Below are 21,526 nucleotides of genomic sequence, written 5' to 3'. Positions count from 1 at the left end.
CCTTTACATTTTGATATTTTTACAGAAGTCCTGCTGAAACATTTCCTTTTTTTGCCATAGCTAAATTAGATTAAATATTTTAGTTTTGTAAATGTTGGCACAAAAGCATGTTTCAAAAACTGTGGATGATTATATCTTGCATATCTGAGTTTAGTGAACAATGATACACAGCAAATATGTGTCCCTGCAGCACAGAAGCAGTCATCAGTGTCACAGACGTATATTTGTAGAAATACACAACAATACACTGTATGAGGCACAATTATACATTTCTCTTTTATGACAAAAATCATTAGGATATTAAGTAAACATCATGTTCAATGAAGAAACCTAATAGTAAATATATCAAAACTTAATTTTTGATTAGTAATATGCATCATTAAGAACTTCATTTGAACAACTTTAAAGATGATTTTCTTAATATTTAGATTTCAGATTTTCAAATAGTTGTATCTCCGACAGATATTGTCCTCCTAACAAACCACACATCACTGGAGAGATGATTTATTCAGCTTTCAGATTATGTATCTCAAACATTTACCCTTACGACTGGTTTTGTGGTCCAGGGTCACATATAAGGTTCATCTGGAGGCTTTAATGACTGAACCGTGTCCTCCTCTGAACTCCGGATGTCATGGCTGTAGAATCCTGTGTCAGTCTTGCTGCTGCGCTTGTGAACAGATGCTCTGTGGTTCTGCAGAAATGCAGCGGGTCACCTCTCGTTGCTGATGATGACGGAGGTGCTGATGTAATGAGGGCCAGCGGTGCTCTGGGTCCGGTGCACCTCCTCGGCCCGGTACCCATCCGTTAAGTGGCTGAGAGTGTAGGGTCCTGGTGGGACGTGTTTGGCCCAGACGTGCTGGAGGTTGAGAGAGACTCGGCTCTGGGTCACCAGGAGTCTCTTGTCCTCTGTGTGGCTCTGGTCTGAGAGTCTGCATCTCTGCGTCTGCTGGCCGAAGCCCTGGAGCGCCTGATGCTCTCTGCTGCTGCGGTTCTGACCCGACTCCTCTTTAAACGCCCCGTCGGGTCTGTAGCCGCTCTGCAGCAGCTGGGCTGTGAATGCGTCACCCGCCGAACCTGACAGACAGAGTCGCTGCCATTAGACTTGCCGTCTAGTAATGCAGGTAATCAAACATTTACATTTATGCAATTGGCAGTCGCTTTTATCCGCTTGTTGCACATTAGATCATTCTTGCTTTCTTTATACTCTTTTGGCTTATTTCAGTTAATGTAGCCGTGCTGACAGTGTCGTGTAAACATGACTGAACACGTAAAGAGCAGAGGAACAGACAAACCAATTCAATTGAGGGAGTCATTTAAGCTCAAGCTAAGTTTGTTTTTCTTGTTTCCAGCCAAAATAACAAACAATTATTAAATCAAAAAGTAAAAACTGAAAAAAAGTCAAAATTAAGTGAGTTTTTGCTTGAAACAATAAAAAATGATCTGCCAGTGGGGTAAGTAAAATAATCTTGTTTTCTGTTTGAAACCTCTCAAAATGATTTAGACTTGTTACTTTGATCATTAAATTTAGGCGATTCACTAGCAAAAAACAGATCAAAATAGCCATTAATTTTTTAATTTCAATATTGCTTGTCATGATTTTAAAAAAGCATGTAGTGCTGGTGAAACTGAGCTTTTCGAATCAGTTTAACCCAGTGGCGGCTCGTCAATATTAAATAAGCCACATGTTAACAATAAGTTAAATATATATTGCAAAATAATCAGGAAATTGCATAATTTATATTCCTACTATTCAACTGGCAGTCCTGTTTGCACCTACTGTATTAAAAAAAAAAAAAAACACTGTAGAACGTTTGTTTTGTGTGTGCGAGGCGCTGGACAGATGGGTGTCTTTAAGATCCCTAAACTTTTGTAATGCATGTGACTTGAGGCTGAGCTCTGATTGGATCGTTTCAGATTGTCCTCAAGGTGCAGAGCACTGCGTCCCAGACCCTCCCACTTTTGATTTTAGACATCAGTATTGTTTTTATCTTTTATCAAGGCATTCAAATGAAGAAGAGGAAGAAGAAGAAGAAAAAAATACAGATCACGGAGCTTGGAAGGAGTTGGCAAGTCATGCCTTTTATTGGTTTCCCTGTTTGTTATTTCAAAGTCCTGTCACCGAAGCATTGTGTCACAGTGACAGAAGAAAACTGAAACAATGCAGTTAAACATGAGGCGATCATCGCAAGATCTTAAAGGATTTGATGTCCTGTGCCTCTCTCGTGTGGACTTTAGTATTATGGCCTTCATCTCTGAGTCACATTAATATAAATGGCTGATATTTTTGAACTATTACATGTTTAATGGTTACTTTACTGATAATACACCCACATTAAACTTAATTTAACTGATTCATGGTATCTTATTTTATGCTTTAGCAGCTGAAGTTTCAACTTCCATTTTTTTAGCTAAGCAGTAATGATACACTGTCACTGTATTAACATTGTGTTTCTGTTTGTTTGTACCCCCCAAAATATTTTAGCACCTGGGGCCCGTTTCACAAAGGAGGTTAAGTGAAAACTCTGAGTATGTTAACCCTGAAATGAGGGAAACTCTAGGTTTTCTGTTTCAGAATGGGAGGTTTGTCAAACCTGAGAAAGCAGGGTAAGTCAAGCTCGTTTCTGAAAGAGAGGTAACTTATACTCTGAGTCAGTTACCATGGTAACTTACTCTATGAACCTAACCTGGTAAGGAGCAGGTTTTCTTCGATAAACCCAGAGTTTCTTTCGTTCTCCTCCCCCTTTTTAAACACTTCATTGATGCACGCTGGAAAAATGCTCTTCTGTACTTTTCGGACTATAAGTCACACCTGAGTATAAGTCGCATCAGTCCAAAAATATGTCATGACGAGGAAAAAAACATATATAAGTCACACTGGACTATAAGTCGCATTTGTTTAGAACCAAGAACCAAGAGAAAACATTACCGTCTCCAGCCGCGAGAGGGCGCTATATGTCTTCAGTGTAGACTACAGGAGCACTGAGCAGTATAGAGCGCCCTCTCGCGGCTGGAGACGGTAATGATTTCTCTTGGTTCATGTTAAATTAATTTTGATAAATAAGTTGCATCTAAGTCGCAGGACCAGCCAAACTATGAAAAAAAGTGCAACTTATAGTCCAGAAGATACGGTAAGTGTTTTTTTTTCTTCTCCCCCCCTCCCCCAAGTACAAATATAAAAAATAAATAAGTAAAGTAAAATTAAGTAAAATTATATGCCAGTGTGATAATAAAAATAATCTTAATGCAAATAGAAAACAAGATTATTCAGATTATTCCAGTCTCTTACTAAGTGCAAATCTACTGTAGCTCCGCCCTCCATCCACACATAAGGTTAAATACGACACATGTAAATAACGGCTTCAGTGGTGTAGGCAGTAATGTTTTGGGCACGGAAACTAGCTTGTTACGCGATTGATTGGGTTAGAGTCTGGCTTTTGCCGAACTCGTTCTTCTCACTTTTCCCATCACATGTCACATTAGAATTTATTTTCAATAAAAATGAACAACATTTTCTAAAAGTGGAAGTAAAGTACCTAACGAGTGTTTAGTAATGATACAACTATGTATAATTTGAATAAATATAATAATTTACAATCTGATATTATTGCGTCCTGTTAATGTATAACAATACTGAGGTGCAAATGTATCTGCCAGTATAAAGTATAACTAGCATCTAATTATTATTTACACTTAGCCTGTTGCATAGGGCTGCTACTTTTATATGGTAAATTGTAATAAATTGGAATTATAATGTCGGCGCTCCATTGATAATGTCTTTTTATAGTTGTGGTGCACGCGCTTAACTCAGAGTCAGACAATTTAGAGTTGATTAAACCAACTAATTTCAGCTGTTCTGTAACCGAAAACTCAGAGTTTCCCATCTCAGGGTAAGTCAACTCAGAGTTTAAGTTTAGATTTGTTTGAACCTCCTTAGTGAAACGGGTCCCAGCAGCCGCTGGTTAAACCATTGCATCTCGTATCCCTCCAATCAGATCCTGAATCATTTGATTCAGGTCAGAACTTCGGTGAGGGTTTGTGAATCTTTTGAGCCAATTTGTGACTTTGAGCAGGTTTGCGAATCACTTGATTAAGATTGTAACTTTAAAGCTGGTACCTTCGATCTTTAGAGCGTTATCTCAACTATTGGCCAAAACATATCATTTCATATCATTCATGCATATGAAACTGCAGAATTACTGCATCCAGAAAATGTTTAAAGAGTTAATCGTTACACCCCTACTATCTGTCCATCTGTCACTCAGGGTTTCGGCAGGATTTCTGAAAGTAAAATTTAAGTAGTTTTAAAGACCTTTCTTAGACCAAGTAAAGAAAATGGCATATATTGAAATCAACAAAATATGTCAATATGTTCTCTAAATGTGTGGGAGCACAGAGCGGGTTGTATTAGCAACAGTTTGAAAATACATCTTATTTCTAATTTTAGTTTTAATACATTTTACAGAACATAAATACAAAAATTACTAAACTATATTATGTAAATAATTTTTCTTTCTGTCCGTTCCAGTAGTGTGCACTGAACTGGGAAAAAAGAAATGGAATAATCTACAAAATAAGCTGAAGTTTAGGGAGCTGGTCTTATTGGAGGTTTTTGACGTGATTTTAAATGATTTGGAGGGAGAAACATCGGGTTTTAGATGCTTTGTTTGATTTAGTTATGTATTGGTTCTTTTTGTTGTTTTATTTCTGTTTGATAGATGTTACTTGCTAGATCCATGTGAATTTTGTGTAACTGACAGTGTTGGTCATGACGCTCTTGTAGAAGAGATTTTATCTCAGTGTGATTTTATCTGATAAAATAAAGGTAAAAAATGTCTAAATATACATTAGTCAAGATACACTGGAAAAACAAAATACCAGGAGATAGGGAATCTTGTTTTATAAAAAAAACAATAAAAATGAAGTGAGTTTAAGATTAAAACAAGAATATCTGTCAGTGGAGTCAGAAAATCTACTTAATTCAAAGAGAAACAAGTTTACATTCCCTGATGACAGATATTTGTTCACTTAATTTTGTTAAAATTCGCAGAAAACAAGTCTTCTTCATTCAATATCTTCATTTGAATCTCCAGTAAACGTGTCTTGATTTAAGGATGTTTAGATATTTGTACTGGAAAACAAGACAGAAATACTGAGGAAGAGATTTATTTAGCAGTTCATGCAACATTTAATGCCACGACTTTATGAATGTAAAAGTCTGCTCTGATTTAAGAGCAGCAGAAAGTGTCTGTGGTTCTGGTGTGTGTGGGCTGTTACCTGAGTATACGCAGCTCCAGGGTGTTTCCCTGCGGGACAGGTGTGTCTGCGCAGGTGTGTGTGTGTAGGACGGCTCGGGGACGTGCATCTGCTGCTGACAGGATGGCAGGCTGCAGGGACTCGACTTCCACGAAGGACACTCCGCTTCATCAGCATGCAGAGAGGTCTGGAAACCGTTCCCGGGTGAGCCTGTGAGCGCTCTTACCTGCGGATACGGGGGAGCTTTGGGTTTGCTTTGGATTTTGGCTGCTTTGGCTTTCAGCTGTTTGCGTGAGTCCTGAGGAACCGCCAGACTCGAGGTCTTATATGAGAGAGACGGTCTGGATCTGCTCTGGTCCCGAGAGAGCTGCATCTGTTTATATTCCACATGGCTGCAGAGATACACAGCATTCGTGAACACAGGGTTTCTGCGGGTCTGAACAAGTCTTAATTCACCCTTCCATAAATTAAGGTCTGAAATAAGAGCAGAAAGTCTTCAATTCATGTAGTTGTGGTATTAAATATCACAAGAACTGCTAAATCTCTAAATCTCTTCCTCTGTAGTTCTGTCTTGTTTTCCAGTAAAATATCTAAACATCCTTAAATCAAGATGAATTTACTGGAGATGCAAAATGAAGAGTCTTCTGTGAAACTTTGATTAATAACAAATATCTGTCAGTGAGGAATGAAAACTTGTTTCCCTTTGAACTAAGTTGATTTTTCAGACTACATTGGCAGATATTTTTTCATTTTAATTATAAACTCACTTCATTTCTATCTTTTTTTTCTTTTTCATAAAACAAGACTTCTTATCTGCTGTCATGTTGCATCCCGTGTCTTGATTTAAGGATTTTTAAATGTTTGTACTGGAAAAGAAGACAGAAATACAGAGGAAGATTTTCTTTTGTTTGCAGTGTGATCAGAAAATAGAGTAAAAGTTATTATACAGTAAAAGCCTGAGGTAAGCAGTTTTATGTTTTAACGCAACGTGGCGTTGATGTTGATTTCATGTCACAATTTTTAGTGGTTGGACAGTAAATGTGGATCGTAACAGCAAACACACTGTGCAAACATCATGCTGTATCGTAGGCTATCTTTGAACCTCTTTCACTGTATGACATAAGAGCGCCGATTAGGAACCACGATTGGTTCACGATGCGTGTCTGGGACAGCCGGAAACCGTGTAGTGTGTTTTGGGCTTTAAAGAGTCATATATTTCCCTTCATGAGTCCTACAGAAGTGCTGTGAGGGAAGTGAAAGGTCACTCACGTGAGGACATAGTTGACGCTGACGATGCAGTGTGGACGAGATGAGCGGCTGTTGTGAACGATGGTGGCGCAGCTCTGCACCCAAACCCAGCCGCCATGTTTGGCCAGCATTCGGTAGTACTTGGTGGTGACCTGCCCCTTCACCAGCACTGACACACACACACACACACACACACACATACGACTGAATGACAGGGTTGGTGGTAATGGAATACAAGTTACGCAAGTTAAGTAATCGGAATACTTTGAGTAACCAGTAATTAATTACTTTTTAATTTAGAAGGAAATAATAGTTATTTTTCAGATCAGTAATGCCTGTTTCTCATGTGTTGAGTGACAGCTCTGGTGTTGCCATGGAGACAGAGATCAGGAGTCAGCTCAGTGTTGAGTGTGAACATGATCTCACTGTAGTTCTAGACTCAATATATATCAACATGTGTTTACTCAAAAACACATTCAGTGTTCCTCGAAATCAGTAAAAACTGTGAAATACAAACTCAGAATATTATACAAACTGGCAATAATTGTAGAATAAGAGAAATATGTGTCGGTGGAGCTCGAGGAACATGGCTGAGAAGCACAGAGGAACCGCATGCGGCGACTCACGTAAATGATGCGCGTGTCGCAGCTGGAAGACGTCGCAGCCGTGGACGTGATGGTAGAGAGTCTTCTCAATCAAATCCTGCGGCTCGTAACCCGTTAACTCAGCCACCCTGAGACACAAACAAGACTGCATTTACCCTCCTGTAACAATGTTTCCATTCACCGCTCCTCCCTGTAGAAATGATCTTCAATCTCATGCTGTCTGGTCCATTTTCAAGAAGCATTTGAGCACTTAACTACAACCCACTCAAAAATATCATCATCTGTGCATTTATATCCTGGTTTATATCGTACTGATCTAGACAATGTTTGAAATTTTCTACTGTTGGCACTTCTTATGTTGCTTTGGACAAATGCATCTGCTTAAATGAATAAATGTAAATGTGTAACTGTGTTCACGAAAGAAGCTCCTTGTGTTCAGATCGCTGTACGATGTTCACCTCAGACGTCCATCGTGTTTTAATATCTGAGCACACATGAGCTGCACTCTTCTTTGTTATATAGCATTGCCCATAAATACTTAATGGATGAAAATCACAGCTAAGTTTTTTTTTTTTATAAAGTAATGGAGATCTGTTGTAAGCTGTATTTTCCAAATTTAAGACATTTGCATTAAGACACAGTGGTTCCCAACCACGTTCCTGGAGGCCCCCCAACACTGCACATTTTGCATATCTCCTTTGTCTGACAGGGTTAGGTCTCTACTAATGAGATCATGATCTGAATCAGGTGTGTTTGATTAAGGTGACATGGAAAACATAAAGTGTTGGGGGGCCTCCAGGAACGTGGTTGGGAACCACTGCATTAAGAGACTGTACTGACATATTGTGTTCCCTTTATTTTAGTCTTTACATTTTCTTTACTTGCTCAGAAAAATACTTAAATTTGCCTTCATGAATCCTTCAGAACCCCTGGTCACACTAAGCACATTGCATTGTGGGATACTGTAGTGTGTAGGAGTGAAGCTCACCTGCTGTCCAGGAAGATGAGTTTGAGGTCCAGACTAGCGCGGAACATGAACATGTTGCTGTGGAGTTTGATCTCGGTGACGCCGCTGGGAGGAAGAGACTGACCGACCGCCACCAGCCCCACGATCTGATAGCACGACTCAAACAGAGGCATGTCCATCAGCAGCTGACGGAGCTTCAGATAACCGCTGCAGTGGATCACCTGCAAACACACACGCATTTTTTATCGCTTTTTTCTCGACAAGTGATGAATTTAAGATGCGGAAAAGCCATATTTCTTTGCATCCACATCAAACTGGTGACTTTCAGATGTGCACTTTAACTTCACATCGAAGAAAACTGCTAACTGTACATGCGTGTATATGCGATTTATAGAACGTTTCTCAAAGGCACTTAATAGATTATTCTGCAAATTGAAATCAAATAAGGCACAATCTGATATGTATTTTTTTTTTTATTTGTAATTTAATGCACAAGTAAGCAGAGTGCACTTTATTTGTAACTAGAGTAATAGCCATTGCCCAAGAAGGAGCTTTTGTTATTCATATTGCTCCGTTCCTGCACTTAGTTTAGATTTGAGCAGTTGCCCTGCTATAGACTTTTGGGTATGCTAATTTAACAAGGCGGCCATAGCTGTTTTCTCTGAAGTGTTGGGTGGCTGTGTATTTGTTTGCTGTCTGTCAGCGGAAGTGTTCAGGCTCCTCGTGTGAAGACCTATGAGTGTAAAGACCTGCGACTTTACCTGTGCAACTTTAACTGAGCAACGAAACCAGGCGACGCACTTAAGTACTCTTTTGCACACTCCTTTCTGAACTCTCCCTTCCACCTCTATCATGTGTTTTCAGTACATTCCGGTTGTCTCGCAACAACACTCTAACATCTCTTATAGTTAATTGAAAGAAATATTTTGAGTTCTGCACAAAAAAAGGGAGAAAAGCCGAATCCTTAACTAAGCTAGGGTTAAAACGCCACCACCTTGTCCGTTGTGGGACTCCCTGAACTAATAAGTCTAAATATACAGCGGCGTGATCTGATATCAAAATGTTACCCAACTCACAGCAACTGACCGATTATTAATTAGAAAAAAGTCAATTCTTGTATGACATTTGTGTGGGGCAGAATAGAAGGTAAAGTCCCTTTGTGTGGGGTTTAAAGTTCGCCAAACATCCAAATAGTAGTTCTCGCAGATAGCTACTAGTGCCTTTGACTGCTTAGAATCAAAGGGATTTCTAACAGGCCATTTGTCCATCAAAGGGTTAAGGCAGTTAAAATCCCCTCTGATTATAAACATTCCAAGTACATATTCTTAATTTACTACCCAGCATTAATGCATAGAGCAAATTTTTATGTATAGAGCAAATACAGAGATATGGAACTACTCCTCCCTTTATATAAAGTAACAAATTAAGTACTCAAATGAAAAAGAGCCTGCCCGAGCTTCAACATTGACCATTATAACAAGTAATATAAAAAAAAAACAAGGATAAAAAAAGAAAACCGTGAACCATACATATACAAGGGGTATTTCCCACATAACAAGGGGAACGATGCGCACCAACAAAGCGCTGTTCAGTGCAAAAGGCTCTTGCTCATCTGCTGGCATCCACAACCCTCTGCTTATCCTGAAAGTTGTGGAAGCAAACAATAAGCGGATGAGGCCTACCCCTGGCGTCGGCTTTCGGCATAAAAATGAGATGAGATCTCTTCAGTTTAAGCATCCCCGTATTTGTCTCAATGCCGAGGAACTCTGGGATCCAAGTCTGAAGATATGTGGTCGGATTAGTTCCTTCAGCATTTTCAACAAGGCCAATGATGCGTAAATTTTCTCCTTGGACCTCGATTTTCTATATCATCCAGGTGTTCGGCGAGCGACCCCCCCCATCTGCTGCTTTTAACACTGTCAATCATCTGATCCTCTTGTATGCCCTCTCATCACTGGGCATCACAGTGATTTTACTCCACTGGATTGAATCCTATCTCACTGATAGGTCTTTCAGGGTGGCTTGAGGAGGGGAGGTATACAGAATCATCAATTGGTCACTGGGGTTCCTCGGGGATCAGTTCTTGGACCCCTCCTCTTCTCCATATACACGACATCACTGGGTCCCATCATACAGGCACATGGTTTCTCCTACCATTGCTATGCTGATGACACACAGCTCTATCTTTCATTTCAACCAGATGATCCAACGGTAGCTGCATGGATCTCAGGCTGCCTGGTGGACATCTCAGCATGGATGAAAGAATATCACCTACAGCTCAACCTGGCAAAGACTGAGCTTCTTGTTTTCCCCGCCACTCCAACTGTACAGTATGATTTCACCATCCAACTAGGTTCTTTTACAACAACTTCGGTCGGAAATCTTGGTGTAACCTTTGAGGACCAGCTGACTTACAGCTTGCATTAAGTTCAAAACATTTATGCTTGCATATAGAACAGCCACAGACTCAGCACCCCTCTACTTCTGCTCACTACTATGAATCTACATCCCCTTCAGTAGTCTGAGATCTGCTAGTAAGCAATGTTTCGTGGTGGCTCAAAATCACTTTCCAGAACATTGTCCTTCACTGTTCCTGGCTGGTGGAATGATCTTCCCATCCCTATCCGGAATGCTGAATCCCTGACAATCTTCAAGTGACTGCTGAAAACTCACCTCTTTTGACGCTAATTGACTTAGAATTCTAGCTCTGTCTAGCTTGTACTTATTTGGACAATGCTTGAAACTTGGTGTTACAAGCATCTCCTGTGTCTATTTGCCTCTTTAAGATGAATAGCTTGATGTATTCCACAGTTGTAAATTGCTTTGGATAAAAGTTCCTGCTAAATATATAAATCTGAATGTATACTAGAACATGAGCACTAGTTATTATTTATTTATTTATTTTTAATTTGTAAAGTACAAATGAAAATGAAAATTTAAATGCATAAAATTATGAGGTTCCATTTGTGCCAAAATTATGTCGACATGTTGTCTGTCTATGCTATGTGTTGTCTCAACTTACTCCTGTCACCTTTCCTTGTCATTTGACTGTGTCATCTTGCGTGTCAATGCTGCATGTGTCATGACTATGTGTTGTTTCCCTCTGTCGTTACTATGTCGTCTTCCATGTCTATGCTATGCGTCGTTACTATGTGTCGTTTCCCTCTGTTGTTTCTATGTGTAAGGTGTACATTTTAGGACATCCTCAGACCTCAGTCTAAATGAAAAGGCGTCATGCCTCAGACTAAAAGGCTTCAATCATCAAACAAAATGGCATCGCGCCTTGGACTGAAAAGTGTCAGGTCTCAGGAAAAACGACGTCAGGTGTCAGGTCTCATACAATTAGGCATCAGACGAAACGGACTCAGGTGGAGTATCGCGTTCCCCCGCCCCATGTGACGTCACACGCACGCCGTTCAGAGGAAGTGCTGTATAATGGTTGATTGATGGCAAAAGGAGGTAAGCAGTGTCTGATATATTATATTTTAACAGTTTTATTCAAATGTTACACTAATTAAGTTATATAGGGAAGAGAACATGCATTTCGAGAGTCATGTATGCACGTTTAAAAAGTTAGTTAACCATATTGCAACCAGCGAGCTTTTATTTTGGCAAAGTAGTAAAATTACCGTCTGAGGATGTCCTAAAATGTACACCGTACTCATAGTAACGACAGAGGGAAACGGTGCATAGCAACGACATGGAAGACGACACATAGTAACAACAGAGGGAAACGACGCATATCATAGACATGCAAGACAACACATAAGGTGCGTTCCATTCGACCGTAAAGGCCCGTTCACACCAAGAACGATAACTGTAAAGATAACTATAAAGATAACGATATTAGCATCCACACCATCGAACGATATTGTCTGTGTATTCTAGACTGTATTCTATTCTAGTATTGGACGCGCGTCTGCTGCTTTAAATTCTGGAGCTCATTACAGCAGGATTGATTCTGATTGGTTGGCAATGTTTTATTGTTCATCAGGAAAAAAAAATCATTCTGAAAGTGATTCCAACGATATCGTTTCTCTGTGCCTTTATCGTTATAGTTGTGGTGTGGACTCTGCTATTCTTTAATATTGAGAAAGATTTTTAGAACTATATCTTTATCGTTATCTTTATAGTTATCGTGCTAGGTGTGAACGGGCCTTAAGTGTACTGCGAAGTGGACTTCACAGGGTATTTCGCCATCTTAAGTGAGATTCCAATCCGAAGGGAGCGAACATGTTCAGTTCGAAGGGCACTGCGCACAGCACAGGGAATAAGGGAACATCGATACATCACTTCACAGGAAGTGGAGAGCGATTATCCCCCAACTGTCATTGCGCGCAGCACGTCATCGCCAGTCAGAACGGGCAACTAACAATGTAAAAGCTAATTCTTGCTAAAGCTAAGTCCACTTCAACTGATATACCGTGCTCAGGGAGTAGGGAGCAGTGAACACTGTGTAGGGACCCTGTCGAATGGAACGCACCTATAGTAACGACAGAGGGAAACGATGCATAGCAGCGACTAGGAAAGGTGACAGGAGTAAGTTGAGACGACACATAGCATAGACAGACAGCATGTCGACATAATTTTGGCACAAATGGAATCTCATATAAAATAACTTATTTTACATTCTGGCATGTGATTTTTTCACATTGTTATCACTATCTACATATCTCATCTATGAGTATGCAATGATGGAGAACAAGCTTTTGGGGGTTTTGAGAACCAGAACCTAGCTGACTGAGCAATAAAGTGAGCCCCTTTATCAAAATACCTGGAGGTCAGGAATAATACAAAAATGTCATATTCACTCAGTATTATTTGATCTAATTCACAAATATCTCAATTACAAATAAGTAGAAATTTATTGTATATTCAGTTGTGATTTAGGCACTAAAACAGTCCAGAACTTTATGTACTAGAAACATCCTGGTTCCCCTACTGCTTGTAAGGACATTTGGTCCCCACAATGTAGCATAAACAAGTACACACACACACACACACACCACACATTTCTTTGTCCTGTTGACCCGCCTCTGAATCCAGAGCCAGATTTATTCTCTAAGTAACATAAACCACTTGTTTATTACCAAGGTAAATTTTAAACAAATCTCCAAAGCCTGATTGATGAAGCGGGTGGAGACGCACGGTAAAAATGTCATCGGTTCATGACGTATTCAAATACGCGGTTCGCGTTCAAACGAGTCTTTGCTACATTTAATCAGATCAGCTTAGAGGGTCAGTTCATGCTGCACAGTGTCGACAGTGAAATGGCAGCGATTCAGGCTCTAAAGTGGCTCTCCATGTGAACTCGAGCTCTTGAGAAATGTTTTGACTTGATGACATTTGCAATTCAAATCTCGGCTTTGAGATGAGCTCGCAGAAAATAACGCCCGCGGGAAAGTAACCCTGAGAATATAATTTTACTGTCTGTCATCTGCTTTATTTTCAATGGTTTATTAGTACAGATGAAGAGAGACGATCTCACCTTATAACCGCCGCTCGTGAGTCCCGCGTTGCGCTTCGCCAGAACACACTTCATGCGCAGGAAGAACGAGCGCTCGAGCTCCAGCTCTGCAACACATCAGCTTTGTGATGAACATGAATTTAATACTCGCGCGCGCGCGTGTGTGTGTGTGTGTGTGTGTGTGTGTGTGTGTGTGTGTGTGTACCCTGTAGGAAGTGTGGCTGCAGCGGCTGGTGTGCGCTCAGCACGGCGCTCATCTCGTCGTGGTCTGATGGATGAATGTACTCAAAGATGCTGTTACCGGTCAGTTCCACCTAAAACACACACATCACATTCTGAACCATCATTCAGTCATGCTGCTTTGCCTTTTTCCAGATAATTGCTAGGCGGCCTAAAGAGAAATCAGTCAAATAGCTCCAAAGTGGGCAAAACCCAGCTGAGATCAAGATGAGAATCTGTGTCATTTAAGAAGATTACATCAACTCACAAAAATGGCTTTTGTGTGTATGTGTGAAGCTAAGCTCCTGTTTGTCTGAAATTGATCTGCGTCCATCTCAAAGACACAGTCGGATTCCCGCTGCAAAGAGTTCGTGTATAAAAACATGATTTGCATGTGAAAACAAAAGCGGATTCTGTGCTGGACTTTGATCCATTTTTGTGTGTAAATTAGCAGGGCACACCAGACACAGGAAAGGTCACTCCACAGCACTTCAGCGACAAATGAGTTTCTGCGCAGCTGCGACGCGGCGCGTTAATCTGCTCTTTGTAGCGGCGCGGCGCGATCGTGCAGGAATGCGCACTTTACTGAAAGTGTTAGCTTCGATTTTACTCTCACTGTGTGCTCCGCTTCATCTCTGCACAGAGTCTCGGTCTCAGCCGTTCACGCTGTCGTTCTGCAGTGACCAGCGCATTTGAATGCTCAGTCGTCGGCAAACACAGGTGTCCCGCACTGACAGCATCATCTGCGATCGGCCGCTGCTGCTTTGACTATAAAAAACAGCGTTTTCCTTTCAGCTCACCCGTGGAGATCTTCAGGAGCACGAATATAGATTCTGGGCCTACAAACTAGACTTAGTTTATCTTTTCTATAAAGCAAGGGAACACGTGATAATGCTCCTCAACTAAATGTTGGACACCATCTCTTGACTCTAAGAAACGCATTTTTTTCCGTTTTAATGTTAGTTTAGAGTGACTGAATTACTGTTCTAATAAAGACTTTTTGTTTGTTTGTTTTTGGATCGGTTTTTAGTTCAAATCAAATTCAGGAATCCCTCAACCCAAATCCACACATCTCTGGGATTACATGCCGAACACTGATTTCCATATATTTGTTTCTTCTGTCTGCTGTAGTCCATCTCTTTTCCTATTTTGTGAACTGGTGGAAAAGCAAGAACAAAAATAGAGTTTCCCATTATAGACATTGTTTTTCCTGCAATGGTTTATTTCCGCATATGAAAAGAGTCCACTGAAATATTCAGCTGTGGTTTCATCTCATGCTTTCTGCAGGACTTGTTCCCTTTCTTCTGAGGTGTCAGATGTTCCTGAAGGCCAGCAGCAGCGGATTCTTCTCTTCACTGCTCAGATGAAGCTGTTGGAGAAGTTTCTGAAGGGTCTGTTCCTCAAAGAGACTGATTGTCCTGCTCGTCGTCTCCAGTCTGATGCAGTTTGCTGTCTTTAGGACACTAGAGCATGCGTCTCTCATCAGATGAAGGGGTGTGTTGTGTTTGCTCATTTTTAGAAGCAAAATGAAATTTGGAAAGTGTAAAGTGCACAAGGCCCGAACACTTTATGAAGCTATGCTAATATTACTAAAGTACTGAATCAGCACAGACACATTTCATAAAGGAATAATTCACCCAGAATATGAGAATTTCCACACTTTAATTTGCTTCCAAACCAAATTTTGAGAAGTGTGGGTGTTTCTTGACTATGAAGTGGAAGTCAACAGGCACTAGAGTTGTTTGTTTATCAAAGTTCTTTTGTTTTCAACAGAAGAAAGAAACTCAAACAATTTCAGAAGAATGTGAGAGAGAATATATAAATAATAAATTACTTTGAGAGAACTATCTCAGTTAGAGTCTATGCAGGGCTTTCTTATATTGCAGTAAAAGTCGATGAATAAATGTCATCACAGTTAAAAAAATTATTAAAAATTAAATCTAAACATAACACTATAACAGTTTTAATTAGTTTTATTAGTATAAGTATTAAGTATTATCCATTAATTCAATTCTACATTGGTTTTCTTAAAATAAACACACAATTTGAATGTGTTTGGTTTCTTTACATTCCCAGATACAAAATTTAAACTTATTAAACAAGCAGAAGCCCAGTGTTTTTTTTTCAGACTTCAGACTAGACTGAATTTCTCAAGAGAAGCATAAATGAAGATAAGGAGCAAACAAAAGTGTGCATGAATTCACTTCACATTCCCCAGATAGAATTATAACGTAATGTCTCAGTTATGTGTGTATTGAAGTGTGTTATCACTGTGGCCCTGAACTGACCCTGGTTTCATGTTAAACTCTCACCTGTGACAAACCCAGATGTACCGAAGCTGTTTCTGAAATGTACATGATTTTACCATCAGGCGCGACGACAAACACAAACCCGTCCAGCGTCTGAAATATAAAACCAGAGCATAATAACAAACATTTAATTCGCATTATCATCCGACGCGGTTCAAGAAATAAGCGTCAAAGTATAAAGTTGTTTTAAAGGCTCGCACCTGCAGCAGGTGAGATCCCAGATCTTTGGCCATGATGTCCAGAAGACTGACCCTCGCTGAATGACCCCAGGCCTCTCCGAGCCCTCACACACAAACACAACACAAACACACTCAAATACTGACCTACACACGGAGCGACGTCCTGGGAAAACCTTCATTACACATCACACAAACAGAGTTCTGTCACATTGATACAGTGTGGCTTGGGAAGAATTCATTCAGATTTTGCTTACAAAAATATCAAAGACTGACCAAAATCTTTATCACATGTTAATTACATTTATCTGTCAAGTTCGCGTTGTGAATCTGGGGGAAATTATTTAGGCCTAACATTGTCCTGTAGCCGCAATCATAATTATATAGGCTAATATATATTATAAATATGTAATATTTACCATTCCGAGCTTGTCGATTTAATGTCAGATTAATTGTTAAAAGGTCATTTTAAAAAGTCTTTTACAGAAACATTTTTAAAAGGCTAAACAAAATACTAAAATGTATGATTATTACGTATTTTATATTATTGCGTGTTATCAAGTCCATCAGAGACAAACTGACAATATAATAATTTACTCTTTACAACAGCACATTATATTTAACTGTATACAGCATTATTTAATATTGTTATCTAAACTTCCACGTAGCCGAAAACGGAAATCAAAGAAATCAATTGGATGAGTTTAATTAGAATTTAGCAAAGGTAATTCAGGCAAAGAAGAAACATTAATTCGTCCTAATTTGATAGACTCTATAGCGTCTATGTAATCCGATATATATTCTTTTTTCCTTCAATTTATGAGATATTTATCCATTTTACAATTTGAGATCTGTTATGACACATTTTAAATATATCTGTTGACTCAGAAAAAAAAAGGTTTTCATTTCTGCGATGATTTTAAATGTGTGCTGATTATTTTCGGCTATAAATGATTTTCTAGACCTCAGGTCATTTACAGCTTTATTATTGTATTTTCAGATGGTTTCCCTCGAATCGTAACCAGTTTCATTTCATCACGCAGAGCACATCTGATCAAAACGAATTCAGATATTATATTCATTTTCATTATTAGGCCTATTATTTTTTAAGCATTTTTATTTTAAATTTATAGACTTCGTGTTAAGTTAATTAAACTAATTAACTTAACCGAAATGATGGTTTTAAAATGTTTTATGGTAAATTCGATTAAATTGTCCGGCCTTTTAAAAATTAATAACTGAAACATCATAAAATAAAAATAAGAAGATAAACTGCAGATCAGTGTGCTCAAAGTAGATTTGGGTGAAGTGTCTGCTTTAAATCGGTCTGAAATCGGATCGTAACTCACCGTCTGGAAACACGGCTCTCATCTTCAGGTAGCTTGTGGTCAGTCTGATGATGGACGCTTTGTCCAGCTGAGATGTGATGGCCGAGGGCAGCGGCAACAGTTTGGCCAGTTCATAAAATTCTCCATTTTCTTTTTCTCTTCGTGTCTTCGCAGCATTCTTGGACTTTTCCTTCATTTCTGACACATGGAGAAGACACGGCTAGTCTCGAACAGAACGCGACGCGATGATCATGGTCGCTCGCTAGAACGCTAAACTCGGTTTATGATTAGTTTTTCTGCGTGTTTTCTGTTTCTGTTGAACTGAAAGATCGGCTACTGATGCCTTTGTTCGGCACGAAGAGTCCTGGGCTTTATTGTGAATTAAAATGAATGAATTAATTGAAACGACTGGATATCTCCTGTAACACTGGTTCTTCACACGCTGAAAGTCCTTCAATAATCAGCCAGTCCTGTCGCTTTAGATTTCGATTCCGATCACTGTTTATAAACTTTAGAAAGGGAATTGAACTTGAGCATTGCATTTCAGCGCCACGTTCGCCTTTGAATTCGACGCGCTATGGCGTTTTGATTTAAACGCAAATTACAGTGTTAAAATAATCCTAACATCTATTAAATCCATGACGATCAGCATAAAAGTAAAAAATAGTAAAGAGGAGTTTACGGTGATCGTCTATTCAGTGCGTCCATGTTCTCCAGTCCTCTATTTCTTAAGCCCGTGTTTATTTCCTGAAATCTTTAATTGTCATTTTTAGTCCTTTGAATATTCCTCTCAGAGTCCGTAGATTCCGTGCAGCCATTCAATTATTCAGGCGCTGTGATCGCCAATGAGAGAGAGAGAGAGAGACTGAGAGAGAGAGAGAGAGAGAGAGAGACTGAGAGAGAGAGAGAGAGAGAGAGAGAGAGACTGAGAGAGAGAGAGAGAGAGAGAGAGAGAGAGAGAGAGCGAGACAGAGCGAGAGGGAGAGAGAGACCTTGCGGTCAAAAATTTAAATTACATATTTGAAAAATCAGCAAAACAATCCAAATTGAAAACAAAATCTGGAAAAAATCTAATACCCAAAAATGACAAAAATTGGTTTGATCAGGACTGCCAAACTACTCGCAAAAAACTGAGAACACTGTCAAATCAGAAACACAGAGATCCAAATAATACAGAGATCCTCCTTCTTTACTGTGCAACACTAAAACAATACAAACATACACTCAGAACCAAAAAAGCACAATACACCCAAAACCAAGTCACAATAATTGAGAAGTCAGTGAACACAAACCAATTTTGGAATAACTGGAACAATCTGAAAAAAACTGATCATGAAGAATTGGCAATCCAAAATGGAGAAATATGGGAAAGTCATTTCCAAACACTGTTTAATAAAGTACAAACAGAGTGGGAAAACTAGAATTAGCAATCAAAGATAACCAAAACCAAAATGGGATATTAAATGAAATGATAAAACACACAAGCAGTAAATTTCAATTGGCCATTCTAAAACTATTCAATGAGATTCTAAGTGTAGTTCACTTCCCTGACATCTGGAAACGGAGATAAATTTGATCCTAACAACTACAGAGGCATCTGTGTGAGCAGCAACCTGGGAAAGTTATTCTGTAGCATAATAAATGCTCGACTACTAGACTTCATCACCACACACAAGGTACTGAGTAGAAGTCAAATTGGATTTTTACCAAATTACCGTACATCTGACCACATCTATACATTACATACTCTAATTGAAAAACATGTCAACCAAGGAAAAGGTAAAATATATGCATGCTTTATTGACTTTAAAAAAGCTTTTGACTCAATTTGGCACCAAGGACTGTTTTACAAACTTATTGAAAGCGGCACAGGAGGTAAAACCTATGACCTTATCAAATCAATGTACACTGAAAGTAAATGTGGCGTAAAAATCGGCACCCAACGTACGGTATCTTTCCCAAGAGCGTGGTGTGAGACAGGGCTGCTGCTTAAGCCCAACATTATTTAACATCTACATCAATGAACTGGCGAGCAGTCTGGAGCGATCCGCAGCCCCTGGCCTCACACTGCACACCTCACACATCAGATGATCTGGTTCTGCTGTCTCCCACTCAACAAGGGCTACAGCAGAACCTGGACCTGCTAGAACAATACTGCCAGACCTGGGCCCTGACAGTCAACCTGAAGAAAACCACAATCATGATCTTCCAGAAAAGATCCAGATCCCAGGGAACACAACACACATTTACATTAGGCACTGACCAGATAACACACACACCACACTACAACTACCTGGGTTTGAAAATCACATCCACAGGAAACTTTAATCATGCTGTGAATGAACTGAGAGATAAAGCACGCAGGGCCTTCTACGCCATAAAACGGCAGTGTCCTATAGAAATCCCTATTAGAATTTGGCTGAAAATATTAGAATCAGTAATTGAGCCCATTGCACTCTCTGGCAGTGAGGTGTGGGGTCCACTGACCAATCCAAATCAAGATCTCACCAAATGGGAAAAACATCCAATTGAGACCCTGCATGCAGAACTGTGTAAAAATATATTACACGTGCACCGGCATACAACAAAAACGCATGCAGGGCAGAATTAGGCAAATATCAATTCAATTCAATTTCATTCCCATCTATACAAAAACGTAAATCTCAGAAATATTGTTTGCTGTAATGTAGATATGGAGTGTGTAACATTCTCACTCAGTGAGAACAGTAGAGTATCATTCTTGTTTGTGAAAACATTGTGTAATGCAGCAGTTATTAGTGTTTATGGATCATAAAGTGTGAAGAATGAGTTGATTTGAAAATGTATAAAGTGCTTTATTAAGTAGTTTTATAAATGTGCTGCTGTGCCAAGATGAAAGCTGCTTGTAAAGAGCTTTGATAAAAACCGTTATGCATTTGCTCATTTGCTCATGTGATCTGGAAGTCGGACTGGAACACATTTGGTGCAGTTTGCACATTTTATGTCATCATTTGACACTGTGTGTTGAGTATTTCCTGCGGACAGCAGCGTGCCTTTATAAATGGCGTGAGTGTGCAGGCCCGCGCAAGAGCACAGTCCCTACATTTATTTGTGTTGGAGGTTTGGCTGTGATACTGGGCTATCGCTTTCTCTCTGCCTGTCACCACTGATGGATGAACTTCACCGGCTCTGGATGGAAAATGCAGGAGGAGACCAAAACCAGCCTGCCTCAATAGCATGTAGAAATCCACAGACACCGCCGTCCTGTTTCAGATCAGCAGGGAGAAGCTAGGAAGCGTTGCTTGCGAGGACTGTAAGACAGACAGGGTTAGAGAGAGAAGGACTCTTATTAACCTCTTACTTACCTCATTATCATCTCTCACTGTCAGGCGTTCAGCTCTTCTTCAGACTCACGGTACAAATCCAGCCCTGCAGGGTTCTCCTCAGTGGGTCTCAGGTCACATGCAACTTAGAATGACATTTAGAGGAAACTCTGTGACAAAAAGGGAGGGAAAGCTCTCAGATGGGGTGTTTTAATAATATGAGCTTGTTCGCATGTTGCACTTACTGCATTTCTAATAAACGGCAGCCTTCATGGCTGACAGCAGATAATGAGGCTTTGCAGGCACAGCTTGAACTGATTGAACAGACAGAAGTGCTGTACATGAGTCTGTGTGCCTCCCACATTATGAAGAGAGCAAATTTGCCAGGTGTCAGCCTCTGATGATTAATGAGAAGAGGAGTGTATTTAACAGCTAAATTACCCTCCGGCCAGATTCAGTGTTTTATTGTGGTGCGTTTGAGAGGATGCAGATATCAGACGTCTTTAAAATCATGTCCAGACTCTGAGTGTGTATTAAGTCTGTGTCAGAACTTTAGGGAGTAATAAGTGTTGTTGGAGAAAAAACTAACATTATTATCAGTGTTTTTATTGAGTGAAATCATTTGCATTTAATGATTTTATAGGGAATG

General features: G+C 39.7%; 1 protein-coding gene across 1 annotated transcript; it reads right to left on the bottom strand.

The window, feature by feature from the left end:
• Positions 1-672: 672 nt before the first annotated feature.
• Positions 673-18,023, bottom strand: LOC132136687 (single-minded homolog 2-like). Its single transcript, XM_059547266.1, has 10 exons — positions 17,597-18,023; positions 16,272-16,354; positions 16,075-16,164; positions 13,749-13,857; positions 13,565-13,650; positions 8,098-8,297; positions 7,131-7,237; positions 6,526-6,673; positions 5,278-5,648; positions 673-1,077 (listed from the first exon to the last, which is right to left on the bottom strand). The coding sequence occupies exons 1-10, from the start codon at positions 17,769-17,771 to the stop codon at positions 713-715; spliced, it is 1,734 nt and encodes a 577-aa protein (XP_059403249.1). The 5' UTR covers positions 17,772-18,023; the 3' UTR covers positions 673-712.
• Between the last annotated feature and the right edge of the window lie 3,503 nt (positions 18,024-21,526).

The sequence above is a fragment of the Carassius carassius genome, unplaced genomic scaffold (genome assembly GCF_963082965.1).
Source record: "Carassius carassius unplaced genomic scaffold, fCarCar2.1 SCAFFOLD_100, whole genome shotgun sequence".
NCBI lineage: Eukaryota > Metazoa > Chordata > Actinopteri > Cypriniformes > Cyprinidae > Carassius > Carassius carassius.
The sequence above is the reverse complement of the archived record's forward strand: the minus strand, read 5'-3'. Positions and strand labels throughout refer to the sequence as shown.